At 33.0% G+C, this 21,366-nt stretch overlaps 1 protein-coding gene across 1 annotated transcript in view; it reads left to right on the top strand.

The window, feature by feature from the left end:
* LOC106875667 (period circadian protein homolog 1) overlaps positions 1-21,366 on the top strand; it is a 68,508-nt gene that overhangs the window by 30,334 nt on the left and 16,808 nt on the right. The window contains exons 3-11 of the mRNA XM_014923906.2: positions 11,429-11,503; positions 12,250-12,416; positions 13,466-13,575; positions 14,832-14,915; positions 15,507-15,627; positions 16,051-16,087; positions 17,881-18,068; positions 18,527-18,602; positions 19,995-20,101. Coding sequence (XP_014779392.2) covers positions 11,429-11,503; positions 12,250-12,416; positions 13,466-13,575; positions 14,832-14,915; positions 15,507-15,627; positions 16,051-16,087; positions 17,881-18,068; positions 18,527-18,602; positions 19,995-20,101 — 965 coding nt within the window. The remainder of the gene's footprint in view (positions 1-11,428; positions 11,504-12,249; positions 12,417-13,465; positions 13,576-14,831; positions 14,916-15,506; positions 15,628-16,050; positions 16,088-17,880; positions 18,069-18,526; positions 18,603-19,994; positions 20,102-21,366) is intronic.

The raw sequence follows: 21,366 nt of genomic DNA, 5'->3' as shown, positions 1-21,366 counted from the left end.
TTTTTAATTTTTATTTATTTTTGTTCTCTAAACCTGAATATCCCATTGAAAAATAAAGGGGTCATTGCCATCCAGTGATACTTTTGGGCCACCTTTATTATCACTCCATTTTTCTTCAGTGCCCCTCTGGACCTTTCTTCTGCTCCACAAAGATGGTGCCACCCACTTTGGGAACCACTGAGTTACTCAAATACGTTTGAATCAGAAACTTTTTCCATTGCTATTTCAAGCAAGAGATCTTTTATTTCAAATATCTTTGAAAGACACCTGATTTATTGACAGGAAATGCCAACAAACAACACCATTTTTTAACTCAATGCTTTTTCTGTGGAATGTGAAATCTAAACGCTCACACACATAACTATTCATACATACAATTAACAAGCTGGATGTACAACAGCATTATAGGGTTTAGAAGGACTCTTTAGTCTTGTATTTTGGAGAACATGACAACTTCTCTTATGCTTGTGCTATGAAAATATGCACCCAGTACACTGGTTAAGTAATTGGTGTTAGGAAAGGTACCCAGCCATAAATATTCCAAATGAAAATGGATAGAAGTTCTTGTTGGGTTGCTGTTCTTTTATGTGTGGTCAGGGGACCACACCCAAGAAGACAGAACTCAAAACAAGAGCTTGGATTGTGATGACTGTCCAGACCTTACCAACATGAACATACATACTCACACACACACAACAGGCTTCCTTACAGTGTCCATCTACCAATTTCATTCACAAGGTCAGCTGAAGGCTATAGTAGAAAAGTCCAACATGCCTTGCAGGGAGATAAACCTTAAGATCACAGATCAATTAAGCAAACTCTGAATTCATGCATAATTTGAAATTTCAAACAAAGAAAAAGAAAATTTGTTGTTTGTTTCTCAAAAAATTGACTTGTAAATTATTTGATTTTGTAAGAAATCATTTTTATTTCATCTCATTTAATTTATTCCTTATTGTTCAACTGAAATAATAAGTATATTAACTTGCACTTAACCCTATTCTCTCTATATGTAGTCACATTAGCTGGTATAATTCAATTTCAACTGTGGAACTCAAAATAGATATAGCTATAAATGATAGCATGTAGGATACTGCATTAAAAAAAAAGGCTTTGGATAGAAAAAGTCAAAGGCTGCCCAGATATGAGTTCAGCTCCCATTGGTAGCCTTTGGCTTTTTTTTTTTTTTTTCCTCATTTTATGGTTCCTGGGTTTTTTTTAACCCAACATTCTACATGCTATTACTTATAGCTTTATCTACTTTGAGTTTTACAGTTAAAATCAGATGTCACATCTCTCAAAGTTTTTAAATACTTATTGGTTTTGTTGGTATGTTTACATCATTGTAGTGCACATACATGTATGCATACATCCTGTTCAACTGTGCTGAAGCAATAGTGTTATGGTAGAGCAATAACAGCTGCTCAGATATGCAAGAGTAATTCACAGGTCCACTACTCTGCATATACCATGCTTCAGATTTGGTCATAAGCACCATGGCACACTTTATCATGTAGTGTGTTGTTGTATGTATTTCCTTCACTCAATATTTATAACAATATTTAAATCCTCTAATGCACTACTGGTGACATTTTTGAATTACAATAAATTTTATTGATATTTAATTTTTTTCTTAGTTTATTAGGTGGCAACCTTCTCAAATGCTCCTAGGCTAAACAATGGGTGATCAATATTTAGGAGGAAAAATGTTTCCTTTATTTTTATCTCTTACAGAAAAACTGCCCTTCGGCAGATTTTTACTAGTTTCTAAATGAGATGTACACATTTGTTTCTCAATTTGTGTAATTTTTCTGATATGTTACATTTAATTTTCCTTTGTATCCTTTGTCTAATAGTACTCATTCAGTAAATAAATTCAGAATAATATCCAGCATTCAAATACGGCATTAGAATTTATGAAGAAATCGGGTATTATTTTGACTTAACTTGACCACGTAACATTCTTCAGGTTACCATCTTCAACAACACCCAACAAATATGAAAGACTGGAATCAACATAATTCTGCTGATGCTAGATTAAACATAATTTGGCAAAATGCTTTTACTGATGTGTATGTAGAAAGTAGTGTTGCAAATAATTAAGCAACCTTTATAATATATTAAAATTGAAATTTATAAGAATTTCTTTGACAATATAGACTTTGATAATTGCTTTCTTTTAGTAAAATTTACATATTTTAAGCTAATTAATAAGAGACTTGCTTTATTATAGTTTAGATAATGATATGTAGCATTTTAATGAAGTTGTAATTATGATTAGAGTTTATGTACACTGGCCATGCTATTTTTATAAATCTTAGGCTTGTGATAAACCGTTTGATGATAGATTATTCTTAATATTACATTTATAAAGCAACTTAAACACTGCTGAGTCTGCATTTCAGTTTATATTCTTTTGTTGGAACTATTTCATTTCATTTATCTTCTAATGCCCTTAAAAATAAGGACATCACATAGTCTCATCCCCTCTCCTCCCACATTTAGAAATTTATCTGTGCATTTGTAAGACATGTATATTAGCTGAGAAAGTTTAAGATGCAAAGTTACTTTTTTAAAAACATTCAGTTGGATGTAAAAAAATTCCATAATTTAGAGGTAAAATTTGAACTGAACATGGAATGAATAAAAAAAAAATAGATAGAAATATAAATTTCTTACTCTCTATGTTAATTAGTCAAAGTCTGAAGTGAATTTGAATAGAATATTTATTTTGTTTAATATGATTTGAGCATATTGGATTTGCTTTTATACAAAATTCTGTTTTGTTTTAAAATATTCAATTTATTAAATTATATTTGTTATTGAAATTATATGAGAATGTCAGCTGAGAATTTTGGTATTTTTTTCCTCATAGCTTGAAATGATTTTCATTTTGAAACACATGTTGTTTTTTTATACCTATGCTTTTAGCTTTTAACAACAATTTGTAAGTTACTTTTTTTCTCTTTCAGTTTTTTTAGCTGTCTCCCTGCTTGGTTTGATTCTGGCACCTACGAAATTCAACTATTTACTTAAGTTATTGTTAAAGATCTTATATCTGTGTTATCCCAAGTCCATTTCTACTTTCTCTTCACAAATATGGAAGATACTGTGAGGTAAGTTGTAATTAGCTCCCATTCTAGCCATGCAGTGTCTTAAAAGATAGCCCACTTTGTCGTTAGGCTTTTAGTGTCAATATTACTCTTATTGTAAGGGTGGTGGGTTGGCAGAATAAGTAAAATTAAACAATCCCTTGTGGGATTAAGTTACATCCCTTTACTTCGTGAGTTCAAGTTTAACCATGGTAGAGTTTGCCTTTCATCCTGCTTAAGTTGATAAAATAATACCAGTTGTATTGTGGGCTCAGTTTATCAAGTATGCCTATCTGTCAAATATGAGGCCTTCTGCCTTTTAGAAAGTAATATTACTCATACTTTTCAATGAACTATGCAATGAAATTTGGGATAAATTTGAACAAGTTTAAAGGAAATATACTGGCCAAGATACCACAGTTACTTTGTGAAAACCCATTTATGTGGTACTTTCAGAAGACATTGAGTACATATAATGAAGACAGTTATTCTGTGTATAAAATAGAAAATATCAGAAATCATTTTAAAATTTTAAGAATAATGATTGCAGTTTAACAATACAACCTACTACAGATATTCAGAGTTTAAAAAGATGTAATAATTTAAGGAAATTGCTCCATGGTTTTCAAAGATGTGGTTCTGGAATTCAAATAAATGTTTGCTTTTCTTCACTTTCAAGAGTTTCAAACTTTGTTTTCAGGTCTAAAGGGGACTTATTAAAAGTTATTAGTAGTATGAACTCAACCATTACAAAAACAAATTTCATTTTGGTTGCCTAGAATGAGATGGAATATGTTCAACTTGCAATCATTTATATTGTGAAAACTTCAGCTCCTAGTCATTCCTTTCAGAAATCATTACAATCCGTTGGACCAGTGCATACCATAATGTTAAACGGATGTCGGACAAATGTCTTCTGAATATTACAGGGAATGTTTTCCATGATAAAAATCAAGCTCAGTACTTCACAAACCCATGATTTGTTTGTGACTTTTACAATACCTCCCACTCCTTACAGTGATAGTTTCAATCAGAGATTGGTGAACAGACTCAAGCATTGGGAGTTAAATGTCTTGGCTATAGATGCTATAAAGTCTTGGTAAAAGGATATGTGCCATTAATTTCTCAGCTGGTTATGAGAACCACCATCAACTCAGCACACAGCATTCTCTTTCATTAATATTTCTTCCCCAAAAATTAAGGAATTTGGTTGGCATAACATTTGCAGTGGTCCTTCAGATTATCAGCAGTTTGGAAGTCTGCAAATTATCTCAAAAAGGGGATAAAAACTTAAAACTCGGGTTATTCTTTTTTCTTTTTTTTTCTTTTTACCTGAAAATTGAAGTTTTTGATAAGGATAACATTTGTAAATCATTGACAATGATTGATAAAAAAATAAATATATACAACCTGACATCTCTAAAATAAACTGGCCACTTATATTCTTTAAATAATAATCTGTATTTAAGATTAATTTATCTCATTATTGTGTAAACTCACAATAGTTTGAGGACCATGTTAATTTATATAGATAGTTTTGTTTTCGTTTAACTTGGATTTGAAGTCATATTGAACATTTGTGTAAATATATCTGAATAACTTTCAATGATTGCCAAAGAAATGGTGAAATGAAAGTAAACACTTTTAAAGAAAAAGATGAACCACTATTTAGCTAAAAATATCTGTTGAGTATAATGGCTATGCAGTCAGTACACACAGTCTTGAGACTTGTCTCCAACTCCTTAATTTATGGCACTATTGACACCAGTGCTTCTATTCATAATTAGACTAATCACATATTTCTTAGATTGATTGAAATAACCCAACATACATGGCCAATGCAAATCCTCAGGCTACTTCTTGGTACCTAGCCTATTAAAGTTTGGGTTTAAACACATGTTGCTGCTGTTGTGGCTTCTATATATTATTATTATTAACCTTTTTGTTACTATATCTCAGTTGAAATACACTGCCCTTTATTTCAATTTATTTTGAAAATAATAAAGAATTTAGAAAAATAATTTTGTCGTTATTAAGAAGTGAATGTAACATGAAATATTTCCTTTTAAATGAAATGAAAATTATATTGTAAAGGACAGAAAAGTTTTCCCTACAAAATTTATTAAAGAAATGTATCTGTACAATAGGGGGTTATAGGTAAAGTAAAATTCTGAATCCAAAATTTACTAACATCTCATTCTGAGAAATAGAATTGCTTTCTACTAAGTCTTTGTTCATAGAAACCTTTAAATTTGATTTGATTTGTTTTCAAATTAGTATCAATAAAAGATTGTTACATAACATTGGATTTTATTATAATTATAATTAATATAATGAGTTATTATATAAATTTTTATGTACTCCTTACTAAAGGTTAAATAGTAATCAAGTAAAAATAATCTAACTGGAAATTGGTTTAAGCTTTTAATATGGATTTGCAAGTAGGTTCATGTTTACTAGTATTAGTATTCTTAATTTTTCCTAAACATTTCTCTGTATTGTGTAGCTTGCTGTGTGGGTGTACTTAAAGTACAGTTGCAAGCCAACCAGTCAGTAAACAGTACATTTGTTATTCTAGATAGATTGCACAGCTGTCTAGCTAACCTAATTTTATAACAAAATTCTGTGCCAGAGCATTTATAACATTGCTTTTCAACTTTTTTTCTATAATCAGTCCCTACTACCATGACTGCCAAGTTATATAGTTATCTGCATTGCTTTAGAATTTTAAAAATTCCACATGTATGTTACTGATGTTCCAAGCCTCTTCAAAGGTTAATGTTGAGATTATAGTCCCCAGGTATTATTGACCAAACTTTATGCTGTTCTTTTCTACTGACATCATCAGACAGTATCTACAGCCCATACTATTCTCCACTAGTCCTTTTTTCTTTTCAGCTAGTTATTTTTGTTTGATTATTGTCTGGATTCCAAAATGTCTGGCTTCTTGCAAGTTTTTTTTTTCTTTCTTATTTTATTTCTTTCAGAAATTGTTTTGGTGATCATCTTTTTGTTTTCCACTTATACACTTTCACTTCATCTACTATTCTATCATTTTCCCAATCCCAAAACTTGAACTACATATGATTCTATAAGTCATTCAGAAATCTTTAATTTCTTAGTTTTAGAGTGATCCCATGTTAAAATATTTCCAGGACAGTTTCACTAGTTCAGTTTTTCACTAATTCTTACTTTCAAAGACGTATTAAGATAAACAAGAAATTTTCGTTGAAGATGCACAATCTTGCTTTTGCACTGTAAATCTTTACTTATTCTGCTGAGTCTCCCAGAGACATGAGCTGCTTTCATTTTTCTTAATATTACCTCTCTGCTATATCATCTACACAAATTTAAATGTAAATGAAAGAAAGCAGACGAAATACTCAATCCCATCTGATACACTTATTTCTCTTTTGTTATCATTCTTACTGTGGTCTCATCCAACCATATCATTCACTAATAATTTCCTGTCTCATCTTCCCCAAAGTTACAACCATTTGGAATTTCTTTTTCACTTTTGATTTTTCCTGCAGACATCAGCATACATAAGTTCAAACTGAACATTAATTGAATCACTTTAATAATTTGCTTTTCCTCCTCTAATTGATTTTTTTAAGGATTTGAAGAAAAACAAGCTAATATGAAAATTCTAGGTTCTGTGAATGTCAAATGCATCTTTTAATCAACACGTTGTTCTGATATTAGTTGGTTTTTTTTTCTTAAATAAACTTCAGTTATTCTGTCTTTGAATTTAGAAGAGTCTTTTTGTCCTAAAGCATGGGGGTGTTTTTCAAGGAAATATGAATGGAGAAAACGTGGTTTGTCATTTGTGAATCTGATGGATGGAAATGTCACTAATAAAGAGTGTAATATTAGACATAAAGGCTAGAATGTGTTTTTAAGCGAGCAAAGCGATCATATATTATTAATTAGGAGAATATTTGAGTGGTATGGACATGATATTAAATCGAATGTTGAAAGATTGATAATAAAAAAAAAAGTGTTGGGAAAATAACCATGGATACAATAGAAAACAATGTAAAAGACTTGTTGACTCTGTTAGTGTGAAAAGATGGCTGTTATATAATATGAGAAATGCCAATTCTCTTATAATTAATCTTCGTTTTAATTTCTCATTCAATCTGCATTAGATCAATTTACACATTTTTAAAGTAGAAACAATATTGAAATTTTCTTTTCTTGGTGCTTTGTCTATTTTGAATTATTTTATTTCAATTTCCATAAAAATCTGTTTGGCTTCTTGTCATCATTGAGTTTGCAGTGAATGCTAATTTACCTTAATTTCACCAAGCTATTTTTAAACCTATTCAATGCATTGTGTATAGCGAAAGATATAGTAGGAAATACTTTTTGAAAAGATGGATTTCTTAAATTATATTTTAATTACATATTGTAATATATCCATTTTTATGCTACTTGATTATTCTTGTAATGTCTTTCAATGATGTTTGAAACTCAAGACTTTCTGCAACCTCTTTATAAACTATAAAATGATTATTGTATTTCATGCTTTTCTCTATACTGACATGGTTTGTAGTGTTTAATCATCTATTCTCATTATTGCTTATCTTGAACCACTTCTGTATCTCAGATACTATAAACAAAGGATAGCCAGTTTGTTTAATAAGAAAAGCCACATGATATTTTACATAAAGTAGATTGATTAATGCCTGCCATTGAAGGCTTTTGTTGAGTCTTCTTCATTATATTTTATTCTATAAAATCCAGTCGGTAGGATGTTAAAGAGTCACACTTGGTAGCTTTGAGAGCTGCAATTTGGCCACTGTTGCCATAAACCACAACCAAGATTGCTTTAATAATTAAGTTAATCAATAGATGTGACATATCACTAATATTTCAGAGCTAGCTTATAGAATTAATGCATTATACTCTTAATTATCAGCTTATTTGGTTTATTGTTTAAAAACAGATACAAATTGATGTTCATCATTTCTCTCTAGACTTCCTACTGATCAACAGTATTCCTCTTTCTTCTAATTCAAGATTTCCATAGACAGGTTTGATTCTATGGAAAGAATCCACTTACACTCCAGTTCATTTTCAATCTTCTTACACACTTAACAAATTTAAGGTTTCCAAAAGAATCTCTTATATTTAAGTTTATATTAAGGATGGAGGTAACTTGCAGTCTTTGAAATGACATTCTGTGTTCAAATCTTGTAGAGGTCAATTTTGCCTTTCATTCTTCCAGGATTGATAACTGCCAGCCAGAGGCAGTGAAATTGTTAGAGTCTCAAGACAAGATGCCTTGCGTTATTTATTCATGTTCTTTAAATTCTGAATTCAAATTCTGTCTCATAGTTGCAGGAAACACTGTCTTTTGAAACATTCTGCAGACAGTGTTAAGTCTCCACTGTCAAACAGAGTAACATGTAGATTGAAGCAACTTGCTCAGTTGCATCAATGTGCATGAATACAAATGTAGATCGATAGACACTAGAACTGAAATATCAAAAAACTGACCTCCCTGTAACTTGTGGTTTCACCCTGACACATCTTTGCCACTATCTTCTCTCTCTCTCTCTCTCTCTCTCTCTGTCTCTTTCCTCTCACTTTTCCAACTGCTGTAACTATTTATCTCCTTTACTGCTAGACACTTGTTTCTGTCCCTCTATCATACTTTAGCTTTTCATCACCTGGCACAATAGTACACCCTCACCTGAGTTGAGGGTGTTTGTCTTGCAAGTTACTTTAGTGATCTCATTGATGCTCATGCCATGTAAAAAAAAAAAAAACTTCTGTGAAGTGGTTGGCATTAGGAAGGGCATCTTACTGTAGAAGACCATGTTGAAGTAGACATTGGAGCTTGGTGCAGTTTTCTTGCTTGTCAGCTTCTGTTGAACCATCCAACCCATGCCAGCATCGAAAACGGGCATTAAATGGGAATGATGATGATGATGATTGTCATGATTTGACTAAGTCTGAGGTCTAGAATTATAGTCTTAGTTATTGTAGATTTGATGAAAGTAAAAACAAGTTGATGTCAGTCCTCAACAGTGAGGGATTACAGTAAGCTTGTGGAAAGATTAGTTTGAATATAATCTACTGCAAAGAGATTACTGTCTGACTGTTGTTAGGAGATTTAGTTAGGTTGTAAATTCAAAAGCAATGTTACACATTTCATGAACTACTTGTTAATTTCACTTATCTCTGTCCACTAATCACCTTAATTCTTACCACTGATTTAACATCCAGACTAGTTTGAATGTATTTTATCCATCTTTTTTAATGCTTTTCAATCTCTGATTAATTTCACATTCTCCATCAAATTCATTAATTTTATGAATATAGCATTTAGACTTATAGCTTGCTCACTTGTTCGTTTTTATGTCCATTTTTCCATGCTAGCATGGGTTAGACAACTGGTGTTGAGATGTTGTTTTACAGCTGGATACCGTTCCTGATACTAACCCTTACTTGTTTTTTCAAGGGATGGTTAGTATCTTGAAGGTATGAAGCGAGTGGACAAATTATTGACAGTGCTTACAATACCACTTTGATTTTCAAATAAGCAAATGCCTATACGCACATACATATTTATACATACACAAACACACAGAATCATCTTCATTTGATGTCCATCTTCCATACTGGAATGGGTCAAATTATTTGACAGGATCCAGTGAGCCAGAGAATAGCTTTAAGTTCTACTCTGCTTTGGCTTGATTTCTCTGATTACTTTTTTCCATAACACCAGCACTCGTGAGGTCACCAAGTATCTCAAGACACAGAAAGGATAGGCCTACTTTGACTGCGTGGAGTTGCAGTAGAGAAGTGGGTGGCTTTGTTAGGTGCTGAGATGCCAATGTATCATAGGAGGACAAAAATTATTGTAAACATGGGACGTAACTCCAATTTATACATTCATGAGTTGTGGTTCTTTGTTTTCCAGATAGCTTTTGTGTGCGCGTGTGTATAAATAAATTGTATATTTATTTATTTATTTATTTATGTGTTTCAGCCAAGTGGCTGCGGTCATGCTGGTGCACCACCGTGAATGTATATTCTTTTATTCTTTTACTTGTTTCAGTCATTTGACTGCAGCCATGCTGGAGCACCGCCTTTAGTCGAACAAATCGACCCCAGGACTTATTCTTTGTAAGCCTAGTATTTATTCTATCGGTCGCTTAGGCCGAACCGCTAAGTTAGGGGACGTAAACACACCAACATCGGTTGTCAAGTAATGGTGGAGGGGGGACAAACATATACACATATACAATGGGCTTCTTTCAGTTTCCGTCTACCAAATCCACTCAAGGCTTTGGTCGGCCCGAGGTTATAGTAGAAGACATTTGCCCAAGGTGCCACGTAGCAGGACTGAGCTGGAATCATGTGGTTGGGAAGCAAGCTTCTTACCACACAGCCACACCTTATAAGGTGCTAGCTTATTTTTACTTCAAATCTCTTCTGTAAGAATTGAAACTTTCATTTTCTGACTCAGTGATAGGCAAACCTGTGCCTGTTCTTTTTTTTTTTTTTTTTTTTTTTTTTTTTTTTTTTTGGTCTTAAGGAATTTGTGAATTCTCTTTCTGAAGTTATGTCATCTCTGAACTGATTCTGCTAAAATAGCCTTATGCTTACAGTTTTACTTAGCATAAAAAATATTTTTCTATTTTATTTTCGACTGAAACAAATTCTTTTTTATTCTAAGGTAGTGACAACTAATATTTGCAATACACAATTATAATAATTTCTAACAATTGTTTTATCAAACTTCATCCAGTGTAAATAATAGCAAATACTAAGTTACAATTTAATAAACAGTTTGTACTGTAGATTAATTGCATCTGATCAGGATACTTTTAGGTATTGTGGGTTTGATACTTTTAGGCATAATTATTTTATATAGAAATAATGATTAAAACCCGTGTCTATATAGCTGATAAAATTTGGTCTTCTGATGATGTCTTTAGGTTCACTACTGAAGTTACAGTTCTGTAAACTTGGAGAGGGAAGGTTCTGCCAGCTTTTAATTAAGAACTAAATTAATCAATCAAATCAATGTATCTGAAATCATTAAATTTAAGCTGAATTACTAGAATCGTTCATTATATTTCATTTGTTTTTGTTTTTTGTTTTTTTTTTGTAATAAATCATTTTTAAATTGCTTACTAATATTCTTGCTATGAATATGGACTTATTTAAATGAAAATTCATTATTGAAGGGACTGGGTTTGCATTTTACAGATCCAGTAATCTTAAATGTTTACATTAAATGATATTACATCCAAATTAAATATGAAATTGTTTTGTGATTCGATATTCTTAAGTGTCATATTTGGTTTTATTTTCAGGGGAAGTTCTAGTAGTGTAAGTATATCCCTTAGCAGTGAAACTACTGATGACCAACCATCAACAAGTGGTTGCAGGTATGTCTTAAATGAACTTTCTTATTTACAGTTTAACTTCTCTGTTGAGTGTACTAATGATAGTCTTAATCAATATTGCATTCACATCTTTTATCTTTTACTTGTTTGGGGCACCACCTTGAAGAATTTTTCGTCAAATTAATCAACTCCAGTTGTAATTTTTTGTTCAAGACTGCTACTTGTTCTATCAGTCTCTTTTGCCAAACTGCTAAGTTAGAGAGATGTGAACACACCAAAACTGGTTGTCAAGTGGTGGTGGAGAACACACACACACACATATGACAAGCTTCTTTCAGTTTCTGTTTACTGATAAGACATCAATCACAAGTAATTTATATTATTTATTTTGTTATATCTTTGGAAGGTCATTATGCCAATAATAACCACACGCATACATTCTATTTATTTATTTTTTTTTTTTTCTTTTTTCAATTGGTTAATTATCTAACTAATTAACTGATCAGTTGGTTTGTTTATGTCCCATAATTTAGTTGTTTGGGTAAAGAAACTAACAGAATAAGTCCCAAACTTAAAATATATGTACTTGGGTCAATTCTTTTGATTAAAATTCTTCCAGGTAGTGTCCCAGCATGACCACATTTAATGATGGAAACAAGTAGAAGGTAAAAAATAAAAGATAAGATGAATGCTTTTTTTTTTCCTTTTTTTTTTTAATCAAAATAATCTCTTTCATTGACCAAAGCCTAATTTGATTACCCTTTTTTTTTCTGTTTTCTCTTTTGCAGTAGCATGCATGTTACTGGGAATGAATTTAGGCAAATCAAGAAAGAAAAAGTTAAAGCGTATATTCAACAAATTAAATCTATGCTTCCTCCATCAAAAGGACGTGGAAAGAAGACTGGCACCTTGACTGCACTTCAACATGTCATTGATAAGCTGAAGAAGTTAAAAGGTTGGTTCTCATGTTTCTTATCACCTAACTGTTCTTGTCTTCTGATTCATTTAACCCTTTAGCCATATCTGGCCAAAAGTATTCTGCCTGTTTTATGTTCAAACTGGCCAGATCTGGCCTCTCACACCAACCCTACAATATTGTTTTAAAAATTAACAGCCAACTCATCAAGATCTCATAGTTACAAGATAATGCATGATTAGTTCAAAACAATGTGGATAAAAAAGCATTAATTTTGGCAGAATAATGCGAACACTGAAGGGTTAATGCTTTGCCTATCCAAAGCATTTCTATGCTTGTTTTCCAACTTCATTAGCCCTTGTTTCAGACGTTTTGAGTAAATGAAGCTGTCCTTCAATAAATGCCAAGTTACTCTGGTGGTTGAAAACATATTAGGAATGTGCTGGATGGATGGAGATGGCAAGAGAGTATGGGAGATTGGGAATAGGAGACAGTATAGGTAGGCAACTCACTGTAAAGATTGGGTAGGTTTGAAGGGTGGATGTAGTGAATGATGAATGACCAGTGATTCAAGAGTTGTGGGAGGTGGAGAGAGTAGATGACTGACAGTATGGAGCAGCAGAATAGTGAAGGTGATACAAAAGATAAGAGAATGACAAGAGAGATAACATGAGTTTGGGTAGGTTGCAGGAGTGGGTGGGGAAGAGAGAGGCAGGAATACAGAGATATGTATGGTGTGAGGGAGGTGAGAGAATTTAGTGTCCCAGGAGGCAGAGCAATGAAAATGTGGTCGGAGAGAACAATAGTAATGGATGAAGGATGGATAACAAATAAATTGGTTCTGTAGAGTAAGGGAAGCAGTATAAAGGAAGAACTGCAGTTAGTGAAATTATGGATATGGGGGTGTCTTCAGGGGGAACGTATTTGTACAACAGGTCCAGTTGTGCCTATATATATATTTTTCATTAAGTATTATGTATATGTATGTCAAATTGAGATGTTCAGCATGATACATGCTTGTTGCTTTCAGTTTCAGGAATACCATGTAATTTATATTATTTATTTTTATTTATTTTTCCCTTTTCCAGAAAGTAAAGATGATTCAAAATTCAACTTTGAAGATAGTGCAACTGATAGTATTGACCATTGCAGCAGCACTGGTACTGTGAGCAAAGAAACTGAAGAAGAACCATCACCAGTAAGATTTTTTTCTTATTTTTCTAAGTGATGATAATATTTAGGAGCTTATTACATACAAAACAAAGCTCAGGTGCACTACAGCTTGTCAGAAAAGGCTAAAAAGACAGGATAGAAAACAGTAGTAAGTCAAATAAAGAAAGACAACAGTGAAAGCCAAAAGTGCATGTGTAGTACACTGAATAATGTTAGAAAAGTGAACAGTATAAGAGCTATAAAACAGAAAGGATGGATAGGCATAAAAAGCACGGAATTCCTGAAGGATGCAATTAGTGTTAGCTAACAACTAATAAGTGTAGTTTATTCCATGCTTTGACAGTTTTGAACATGGCATGTTTCCCAAAGTTCAAATCTTGCTAGTGTCTGTTACCAAACAATTTAAATATTGTTATGATTTAGTTGTTCTGTTCTTAATATTTTGTTTATAATATTTATACTTTAAAGCAGTGAGCTGACGGAATCGTTAGCATACCAGGCAAAATGCTTAATGGCATTTCACCCATCTTTATATTCTAAGTTCAAATTCCGTTACTGTCGATTTTGCTTTTCATCCTTTTGGGAGTCAGTAAATTAAATACCAGTAAGCACTAGGGTCGATGTAATAGGCTTGCCCCCTCCTCCCAAAGCCTTTGAGTGAATTTGGTAGAAGGAAACTGAAAGAATCCCATTGTGTGTCTTAGTGTTTGTTCCTTGCTGCCACCTGCCAACCAGTGTTGGTTTGTTTACATCCCCCTGACATAACAGTTTGGTAAAGAGATTTACAATTAGTACTAGGGTCAATTTGGTTGACAAAACTCATCAAGGCAGTGCCCCAGCATGGCTGCAGTCCAATGACTGAAGCAAGCAAAATATATATGCATAAAGGTGCAGGCATGACATTGTGTTTAAAAAGTTGTCTTCTCAATCACATGATTTCAGATTTAGACCTACTGTGTATGTGTGTGTCCACAGTGCTTGAAAACCAATGTTGGTTTGTTTACATCTAATAACAAAAGGAGACTGATAGTGTAGGTACCAGACATAAATACCAAAAAATAAAGGACTGAGTTTAAAGTTGATCTAGTAACCCTTGAAGGCAGTTCTTGAGCATGGTACTGCAATCCTAAGACTGAAACAAGTTAAAGGAAAAATATGTATTTCCTACCTAAAAGGGAAAAGATTCTAAGAATTTCTATTGATCTTTCTCTTCCTCAATTTTACCTAATCAGCTAAATTGTTTTTTTTTTTTTTTTTTTTTTCTCTCTCTCTCTCTCTTAGGGATCTTTTGTTCTAGCTGTCACTTTGGATTGCAGAGTGGATTCAGTACATGATTCTCTACTGAAATTTCTTGGATATCCAAAAGTAAGTTTCATTGAATATTTTTTTAATGTTTTTTATGTCTTTTTTTTTTTTTTTTCCATGAGATGGCATCCAACCATAGACACCATTCTTCTGACTTACCACTTCCTGTTAATCTATCCAACCCATACTACCATGGGAAACAGACACTAAATGATGATGATAATGGTGGCGGTGGTGACAGTGGTAGTGGTGGTTCATTTTTACCGAGCTTAGATATTTTGTAAAATGAAACTGTTGCTGCAAACTAGATTGATAATACTTAATGTACTTTCGTCATCGTTGTCATCGTCATCATCATCTATGTGCTTTCAATGTAATGTTTTGCAAGAAACAGCTAGATTTTGTTCTCTAACATTTTACATAGTTCAACCTATACAAGTGAATGAGTGAATAAGCAAAATAGGAATTTTGAAAGACGTATTTATAGAATTAGTTTTTAAACATTGAATGACTATGGGGGTCCACCAGAATAAAATAGCAAACAAAGGGATCCACTGGTGAAAAATGGTTGAGAACCACTGATATAGATCAGTTCTTGTATACATATCAGTTACATAGGAAATTAACTTTGTTTTTCTTTTTCTATTTCAGGATAGCTGGCGTGGACATCTTTTAACTAGCTTCACATCTCGTAAAGATATTATAACAGTGAATAATATGTTATCAAAAAATGAAAATACGTTCAAGCGATATGCAGATTCTGGTGGGGCAGGTGAGATTTTTTTTTTTTTTTGTCTGCAATATACACCTTTTTCAGAATTTTCTTTTCACATATCCATTTAATTTAGTTTATAAAATGAGTGTTTTTGAAAACATTATTTTGTTTTCAGTTCCATTAAGAAAACACATATGTACACACACACACATGAAGATGTGAACAGTTTATTATCTGATTTCTTTAATAGTATGAAATGTGTATTAAGTATTGCTTTAGTCACGTCATTAGAAGCTCTTTCTTTTTTAGAAAATGTGCTCATCTTTTAATACATCATATTCAGCTAGCCACAAAATCAGTTTAAAAATAATTTTTCATAATATGCTATGAATTAGTTTTTATGAGTTTTAAGTGTTTTCCTTCATTAAAATATATTTCTGATGACTTCACATTATGCTAACTGTGCATTTCTTTTTATAGCTAAACAAAAAGAAAATACTATATACTTCCGGCTCAGGTAATTGCTTTCCCTTCAAAATATATAACAACTCTGTTTAGCTCTATATTATTTTATTGCTTTAAATAAGAATTGGTAGCATTTCTTCATTAGTTAAACTGATCTTCCAGACTGTGCTGATGGGTTGTTTTGAGAAATTAGGTTGATGGATTAACAAATTCTAAATTAAATAATAATCATTTTTACTTACTGATTGAAGTTTCTAGAAAAATAGATGATTATTGTTGTTGTTGGAACTTAGCATCCATTAATAATTGTACTAGGTATACTAAATTTTACATTTACAGATTCTCTAAGAATTTTAAAAGTATTTGTTCATTACTAATTAAAATATATATATATATATGTATATATATAAATGTTATATATTATTATTTATAATTATCATTATGTTGACCAAAACTTTGTTTGTGGTTTCTTAATGTAAACTTCTTTTACTTCAGAACTAATGAAAGAATATTCTCATCACTTCATCACTGCCACCACCGCTTTCACCACCACCGCCACCATTGTTATCATTACTATTTTATATCTGCTTTCCATACTGATATGAGTTAGACCGGTCATCACAGTCCAAATCAGTTCTTATTTGGAGTTACTGACCTCTTAGTTCCATATTTTCCATTCAGGTAAGAGGCATTCCTCTGACCTATCTAGGAGCAGTAACTCCCTGACTTGGACTGTGTCAACTGACCAACCCATGTTGTTTTCTTAATACTAGGCTTTGTTTCACATAATATGGGAGGAGTGCAGTCACTCGATCAACAACAGTGCTATACACTCTAGCTCTACCTTGCTGGACTGCCAGCCAGCCAGCATTCCCTCTCTCCTGGGATAGCTCTGTTGTCACCTAACACTTACTCTTGCCTTTATTGTGTTGTTCACTCCTAACTTTGTTCACCTAGCTATTGCCAATCACTGCCTTCCTCATCAAGCACCTGCTCTTTCCATGCTCCCACTCATTCTGGCTGTCTGATATTTTGCTCTCCCTCTCGCCCTCCTAAGTCACCTGAGCAAATACACACACCCTAGATTGAAGCACCCTCCACTCTTCCACTCCTATCACCTTCCACACACACACACACACACACACACACACACACACACACACACACACACAATACCCATCTCTGGCCTTTCTGCTCTCATTACACCCTCTTCTATTCTCTCCTTGGTCAACATATTCTTCACTCTTACTGTGTTCAAGATACACCACTTCCTATGTTCCGACAATGGAACCTGCCATGCACCTCCTATAGGTGAATGATGAGCAAGGCTACCTCGCTAGGACTGATACCATAAAAGTGCATCCAGCACACAGTGTTAAATAATAGGTAAATGAGCAGAGGAAAATGTGAGGTTCTTTTAATGCTGTCTTGTGTTGGTATCATAAGTAAATGGACCCAGTACACTCTGTAAAGTGATTGGCAGTTGGAAATGTCCAACCATGGAAACCAAACTGAATGACATGTAAAAGAATCAATCAATGAGAAGCAGTGGCTCCCAATAAGGAATGTCATAGCCTGTCCAACCCATACCAGCATGGAAAGAGGATGTAAAATGATCATGATATTACTGGTCATAGGGATGAAAATTAAAATCAGTCTGTGGAAGTTAAAGCCAGAATCTAGAGAAAAGCTCAAAAATGAAATGCATTTAGTGGAGTAGTCTACCTTCTCAACCACTTCCAATACCTTAAATATGCAATTGTAGTTATGTTAATATTTGAAGTATTATCTAACTTAAAACTTGGAGATATATTTATGATTTTGTTGATTTTGTTTCTGTTTTAGATATTACAAAAATTTGAACGATGGCTATGGCCTGAAGCGACAAGATAAGTTTTATGCATTCCAAGCTAATGTTACCACACAGATCTTAGATACACCTTCATCAGAAAAGGATAGGAACCTTTTAGGCAGCTCTAAGAAAACAAAGCATTTTATCTTAAGATGTGTACCACTCCAGTCTGCTTATATTGGTAATTATTTCCCTTGTTTAATATCACTCTTCTCTTTTGTTACACATCACATTATAAGATATATATTTGTATTTATAGAGAAACCTTAATAAACTGAAAGATTGATTTCTTTTATCCTCAAAGCTGTTGACTAAAATGATTTCAAAATTAATTTATATATAACGATATGATAACTTCAAAGATCATTTTGAACATTCACATTTCTTAACTTTAAATGGGATTCCACATGGCACTCATGATAAATTTAGAAATAATCAGTTATTTTTTTAAATCTAATACTGACAGAGAAACTTAGAAGGTATGATTTAAAAACTGAAAATAACATTTTCTTTGCACTTTCTAATTGTGGTTGATATTTTTTTTTAAAAATGAATATTTAAAATGTTAATTGTATTTAAGTATCTAGTGGAATTAATTTCTTTACTATTGTTTTTTTTAATTTTATTTTTTTTATCTAGGATGTTCAATGCCCAAAAACTTCACTTTTTCAACCAGTCATAATCTCTATTGTAACCTTAACTTAATTAGTAACAGGTGAGTAAAAACAGCCTCTAATCTGTCACAATTTTTATCACCCTCATTATCATCGCATCACCACCAGTAGTGTTGTAAGATCTTTCTAGTGAACAGCATCATCATCATCATCATCGTTTAACGTCCGCTTTCCATGCTAGCATGGGTTGGACGATTTGACTGAGGACTGGTGAAACTGGATGGCAACACCAGGCTCCAATCTGATTGGCTAACGAAAATTTCTTTTGACATGACATAAAATTTATAGAAGGTAGCATGAACATCACTGTGTGGTTAAGGAGATTGTTTTTTAACTACATGGATTTGGGTTCAGTCTCACTAAGTGGCACTTTTAGCAAATATCTTCTACTAAAGCTCCAGGCTGACTATTACCTGGTGAGGGAATTTGGTTGATGGAAATTGAAAAATACCTAGGGTGTGTGTATATATGTGTCTGTGTATGCATGTGTCTGTCTGTATGTCCGAATGTTTACAATCTATGCTGAGCTACAGCTACAAACAGTGACACTGCAATTTGTCGCTTGGCCACCATGTGTAGTGTTTGTTGACATTTCCTTTCAATAGATCTTGACACTTCCAGTTTCCTGTGGAATAAAGAAATCCTTTTCTTCCAAAAGAAGTTAAGGATTGGTGACACTTGGTAATCCAGCTGGAAAGTCTAATGACAAATGCTTCTGATAAGACCCTATAGAAGGGTTGCCTGGAGGCTTTAATAACTCTCCCATGAATAGTGGGCAGTAAAAATGGATGGAATAAATGCAAATTTGATATTGATTTCAGTTTAGATATAAGTATTGTATCAGTAGCCTACCACTATTTAACCCTTTCATTACTGTATTTATTTTGAGATGCTCTGTTTCTTTCAATTACTTTAGATATAACAAAGAATTTAGTAAAATAACTTAGTTATCATTCTGCTAGTGTTAGGAACATAAATTGTGAGTAAGGTTTGGTGGAAGTTTATTATTCAAAATTTATGAAAAGAAGACATTTGTACTCAGAGCCAGTTTCAGCCAGGTTGTTAATGAAAGGGTTAATATAAATGTCCTCTATGTTGTGGTTTGGCCTGCTAGAAATAGCAGCCAGTTCTACATTAAATCATACCATACCATTTTCAAAAAAGAAAAGAGACATGAATAGTGAAGATAATGTGGTCTTAGATAGCCTATACCTTTAAAAATGACTGCTGTGGTTTTTTTTCCTATTTTTTTTTTTTAGCAATCCACTTAAATCAGTTTAAACTTAATACTTAATATGAGAAAAAATAACACATAACTTAAATCAAACAAAAGAGAAAAAAAACTATTCTTAACATTAGAAATTAACCAAATTCTGTCATCTCATAAATTATAAACAAAGCAGAATCTTTAATTATTTTCTTGTTTATTTCAGTGCAATTACTTTACTGGGTTTCCTGCCTCAGGATCTAATAGGCATGTCTATATTTGAACTCTATCATCCTGATGATTTGACATACTTACAGACTGTTTATCAAAAAGGTCAGTTTCCAGTCATCTGTGTGCTCAACTTCCTTCATTTCTCTTTTGTTAACTTGACTTTTTCATGCTATTCTATTATGTATTTCTGTAATATTTCAATTTTGGGGCAAATATGTTACCAGCTCTCAAGTTTTTATTTAAGCTATCTTAAGAAGTCAGGGCTGTGTGGCTAAGAAGCTTGCTTCCTAAACTTGTGGTTTTGGGTTTAGTCCCACTGTGCAGCACCTTGAGCAAGTGTCTTCTAGTACAGTCTTAGGTCAACCAATCCTTGTGATTGGATATGGTTGACCAAAACTGAAAGTAGTCCATCATGTATACGTGTGTGTGTATTTGTATGCATCCATGCCTAGACATTATGTGATGGTTGTAACTGAGTATTGTCATCATACAAGTAAGGTTTGCTTCCAGTTTTCTGTAAAAAGCATGTCTAGCTATGAGAAAATATCACCTCACTTGAAAGCGGATGAGGTTTGGCAACAGGAAGAGCATCCAGCCATAGAAAATCTACCTCGAAAAATTCTGTTTGAATTTGCTTCCAAATTACTTAGAATATGCGATTCCACAAATTTCTAATTGTATGCAGATAAGGACCACCAACAAAGGGTATATTTTGTTGGGACATTTTTTGTATACACTAAATAATCATATATGAATATCTCTGATACAAGCATTTGTTGTGTTATAGAAAATTTTGCTATAATTTTGAAATCTTGTAACTCAAAGCCATTGTCATTGATTGCCATGTTATATGATTGGAAAGTCTAGAGAAAAATATTCATCATTTAACATCGGTTTTCCATGCTGGCAAGGGTTGGATGGTTCAACAAAAATTGCCATGCCAGAGAACTGCACCAGATTCCAGTGCTTGCTTTGGCGTGGTTTCTGTAACTGGATGTCCTTCCTAACACCAATCACTTGCATGTTACAGTTCCACTTTACAGCAACATTCTTAAAATGTGAGAGGATGCCTGTCTATTGTGTGTGCATGCCTTAGCTTATGTGTTGAATGTCAACCTGTTGAAAGCAAAAACAATCTTTGTCGGTGCTCAAAGTGAAAAATAACTGAAAACATTGCTCATGAAGCTGTTCACTAAGACTTGTTTGTCTGAGTTCTGCCAGAGATATGACACTTTTGAATCATCATCATCATTTAACGTCCGTTGTCCATGCTGCGCTGGGTTGGACGGTTTGACCAAGACTAGTAAGCTGGACGGCTGCACCAGACTCCAGTCTGATTTGGCATGGTTTTTTTATGGCTCAATACC

This window comes from Octopus bimaculoides, chromosome 3 (genome assembly GCF_001194135.2).
Source record: "Octopus bimaculoides isolate UCB-OBI-ISO-001 chromosome 3, ASM119413v2, whole genome shotgun sequence".
Classification (NCBI taxonomy): Eukaryota; Metazoa; Mollusca; class Cephalopoda; order Octopoda; family Octopodidae; genus Octopus; species Octopus bimaculoides.
The sequence above is the reverse complement of the archived record's forward strand: the minus strand, read 5'-3'. Positions and strand labels throughout refer to the sequence as shown.